General features: G+C 54.5%; 1 protein-coding gene across 1 annotated transcript in view; it reads left to right on the top strand.

Moving 5' to 3' along the window:
- The first annotated feature begins 3,488 nt into the window (after positions 1 to 3,488).
- TMEM161B (transmembrane protein 161B) overlaps positions 3,489 to 3,708 on the top strand; it is a 133,056-nt gene continuing 132,836 nt past the window's right edge. Inside the window, exon 1 of the mRNA XM_019516915.1 lies at positions 3,489 to 3,598. Coding sequence (XP_019372460.1) covers positions 3,596 to 3,598 — 3 coding nt within the window. The 5' untranslated portion in view covers positions 3,489 to 3,595. The remainder of the gene's footprint in view (positions 3,599 to 3,708) is intronic.

Raw genomic sequence — 3,708 nt, forward strand, 5'->3', positions numbered from 1 at the left:
TGAATAAGGCAGCTGATTATATAGTTAATCAACAATATGGTGTGATCCTGGATGCCTGTTGCAAAATAGGCACAACTGTCTGCTTAGACATAAAGGCATTGTCTACGCTATATTTACAAGCATGTTACTAGCCTTGTTGGCACAAGTTGTGTCCTAGCTTGTTATACAAGGTTTAGTTTACCCCGTGTAGAGCAGGACAAATCATTTTGGTGCAGAAAGAAAGAGGAAATGATAACCATTAAAGTTTGAAAATGTGGGGCTGAAAAATGAGAGGGCAGAAAGAAGGGGCTAAGATGGGGAAATGAATCTGTCACCACAGAAAACTCACGTAACTATTTTGTAATATTAGAGCCAGAGCCTGTAAACCTAAGAACATATTAGTGTTTGAAGTGGAAAGTAGGAATATATGATTTCAAATACAGGATTAGATCAACGACATGTCTAATCTGGCATCCAATTTCCAACAGTGATGGACATTAGATGCCTAAAAAAAATGCAAGGTACCTGGATGTAAAGGAAGTTACTTTCTAGTGCACATGAGGGCCTGGCCTACTTTGATATATTTCCTAAATTTTCCAGTGGTGCAGGTTCTAGAGTAACAGGACTAGCGTGATTCTGGTGTTTTCATCAGTCTTTTAGTGCAGCATAGCAGTGTCCTTGAGCTCACTCAGAAAACCCACACTTACTCAGTCCTTCATAAAGACCCACTTCTGCCTGATTCTTAGACCAAATCTAACCTGCATGCTTGCAATGAATCTAATTTATGCATGTTTATGCACACCTTTGTTCTTTACTTTTTAATCACCATTATTCAGAAGGCATAAACTGTTATTCTTCAGAGTAGGGGTTGGCAACATAAGGCTTATGAAGCCAGAAGGCTTTGCCTATGCCTATGCCAGGGAGAAGCAGCAGCAGTGAGGATGCAGCTTCCAGCTGCCTGGCCTGGAAGTAGCTCCCACTGGCCGGAAGATGCACCTGTACTGCAGCTGGGGAGCTGGGGGAAGTGGCAATGGTGTGGGTGCAATTCCCAGCTGCCAGGCCTCTGCATGAGCACACCTCATGTCAAACCAGAGCTGGGTTGTTCCAGTCAGTGGATTGTTAAAGGTTGTCAGCTACAGCTTTATAGCATAAGCCACACTTTATTTAATGTAATGGATATTTCATGATCAGTGTATGTTAAATACTATTATGCTCTGACTAGCTGTGAAATCTTGTGGTAGAATGTTCCACGGGTTAATTATAAGTTGCATAAAAATTTATCTTCATAGTTTTCAAATGGATGTTTTGAAACATAATCAAACAGGTTCTCTCAATCCTCCCTTCCAATTGAGATCCTCATTGTTAGTTAGATCTTTTTCTTACTTGACCTGTGGTCTTACTTCTTACCCCTTTCTACTACTACTTCACTTAAATGATTTTAGCCTATTGTTACAACTGGTAAATTTGTCTGTGCTGTGTATTATCATTTTGTCAGCCACAAAAAATTATTTAAATCAGCACTAACAAATTTGTAGGCCAAAACTTATTTCTGACTGACATAAGACAGTCAGACTTTTTCAAATTATTTTACCTTAGCACCTAGCCCTATAATTTACAGTATTTCTTACATCCAAATGGAGTCCCAGTGATGCCTTATTTTTATAATACTGACTTGTGGGTTTCTTACTTGCTTCCAGTATTTCAAATTGTTGTAGTTTATGCACCTCTACAACAGCTCTTAAGGTATTACTGTATTCTTTGTGTGTGATGAGATTTGTGCCCTGCGATTCTCTGGAAGTCAAATTAAGTCATTATACTAACAGATGTCCTTCTCCCTAACCCTCTTTAGAAATATCACAGGTGTAGAACACGGGTCTGGCACGTGAAGCCATTTTGCCAGGCCTGCTACAGCCAACCCAGGCTCTGGGCAGGCCCTTGCTACTGGCTACAGAGCCCCAGCTACATTCAGCAGGCAGTCACCAGCGAGCATAGAGCCCTGGCCTGGCTCATTGCCAGCAGTGGGTAAATGTGTGCCTCAGAGCAGACGGTGGGGAAGGGGCCAGGCCCCTCACAGCTCCCCCGGCATCCGTCCCTGACATGCTATCAGATATGCTGTGGTTGTGGGGTTTTTTGACACCATGCCCACCCTGGCTCATAACTTCATTCTTAGGTCTCAGCTTCAAGCATGGGGGTCCTCTGCAACAGCTCACTCACAGAATCACGACAAGAAAAATATTTTTTTCTCATTCACTGTATTGGTGCATTGGCCCCAGCCTGCCTTCCCTTCAGGGACTGGCACTGGCACGTGCTGTTGAGAGAGCAGCTGGGGCCCTGGCACAGGAGTCTAGGGACCCGCTGCTCAGTGGCCACCTGGGCTACAAAACAAGGGCGAGGTGGGTAGGGCTACTGGAGGGTGGAAGGAGTGGGCGGCTTGCAGGCCCCATCACTTGAATGGGCCTATGTCCTCCGGAGTGCAAGACATGGAGACGCGTGTACGTGCGCACGAGGGGGCTGGCATGGCGGGGCCAGATGAAGGGCCGCCCCGCGCGCAGGTACAGGGAACACACCTGGGCTTACCCCGGCGCGAACAGCGGGAGCCTGCGGGCATGGGGTAGTCCCTGCGCCGCTGGCGAACCCGACCCGGGCAGCAGCTCAGACACCACGTCCCGCCCACTGGCCTCAGCCCCGCCCCCGCCCGGCAGTCACCAGCCGCTGACGCTGCCTCCCCCCCGATCAGCGCGCGCCTCGGGGGCGGAGAGCCGAGGGCTGCCTCCGCGGGGTGCGCGGTGCCCGGGTGCTCATGTTAACTCCCCCCGTCCAGAGGAGTAGGAGGTCCCGCTTCCCAAGCGGCAGCTACGGCCGGTGGAAGAGCGAGATCTCGCGGCACTGCATCAGCCCCCCCCCCCCGCCGGGCGCAGGCGCCTCGCCTTGCCCCAGCGCTCACAGCACTTCCGGGTTGCGCGGCTTTCACAAGATGGCCACCGCGGGGGGGCGGGGCGGGAGGCGCATGCACCGCAGGGGCCGGCGGGAGTCGGGGCGGAGCATGCGCAGAAGCGGCGCCCGGGTTCTGCGGGGCTGTACCTGCCCTTAGTGAGACAGCCGCGAGTCCTTGCGGCCTCTTCCCTGTGTGCCCATTCCCCCGCAACTAGTGTCACCTGCCCGCAGCACCCCGCATCCTCCTCGCTCTGTACAGGCGGGTGGGGGAGGGGAGGTGCTCACTCCCGCAGGTCCGGGCTCGCCTGACCTCCCACGTCACGTGAGCCGGGTCCCACCGCTGCCTGGAGAGCTGCGCGGCGCGGGGCTGCCCCGGCCGTGCCTGACGGAACGAGCTGGGGACAGCGCCCGCTTTTATTTGTCTCCGGCTCGGCCCCTTGTCCCCGGTGTCTTCCCCGCCTCCCGGGACCCGCCGGGCTCGGCGGCCGCGGGGCGGGGCGGGAACGGGGCGCAGTGCCCCGCGCAGGCAGTTAGCGCTGGAGCCCCGGGGGGCCTTCGGCAGGCGGGGTCCTGACGTGACCTCTGCGGGGCGAGGCGGCGGGAGCCGGTGTCCGCCGGGCCCCGCGCTCCGGGCTCGCAGCGCTGAGGCCGCCGGGGCCGCGTGCGCGGGCGGCCGGGCACCATGGTGAGCGGGGCCGTGCGGGCGGGGGGTAAGGGGCTACGGTACAGCGACCGACTCACTCTCCCCTCGGCCAGAGCCGGCTCGTGGGGCTGCGCCCGGGGCGGGGGGGAGGA

Source organism: Gavialis gangeticus, unplaced genomic scaffold (assembly GCF_001723915.1).
Source record: "Gavialis gangeticus isolate Ggan-Ray unplaced genomic scaffold, GavGan_comp1, whole genome shotgun sequence".
Lineage (NCBI taxonomy): Eukaryota > Metazoa > Chordata > Crocodylia > Gavialidae > Gavialis > Gavialis gangeticus.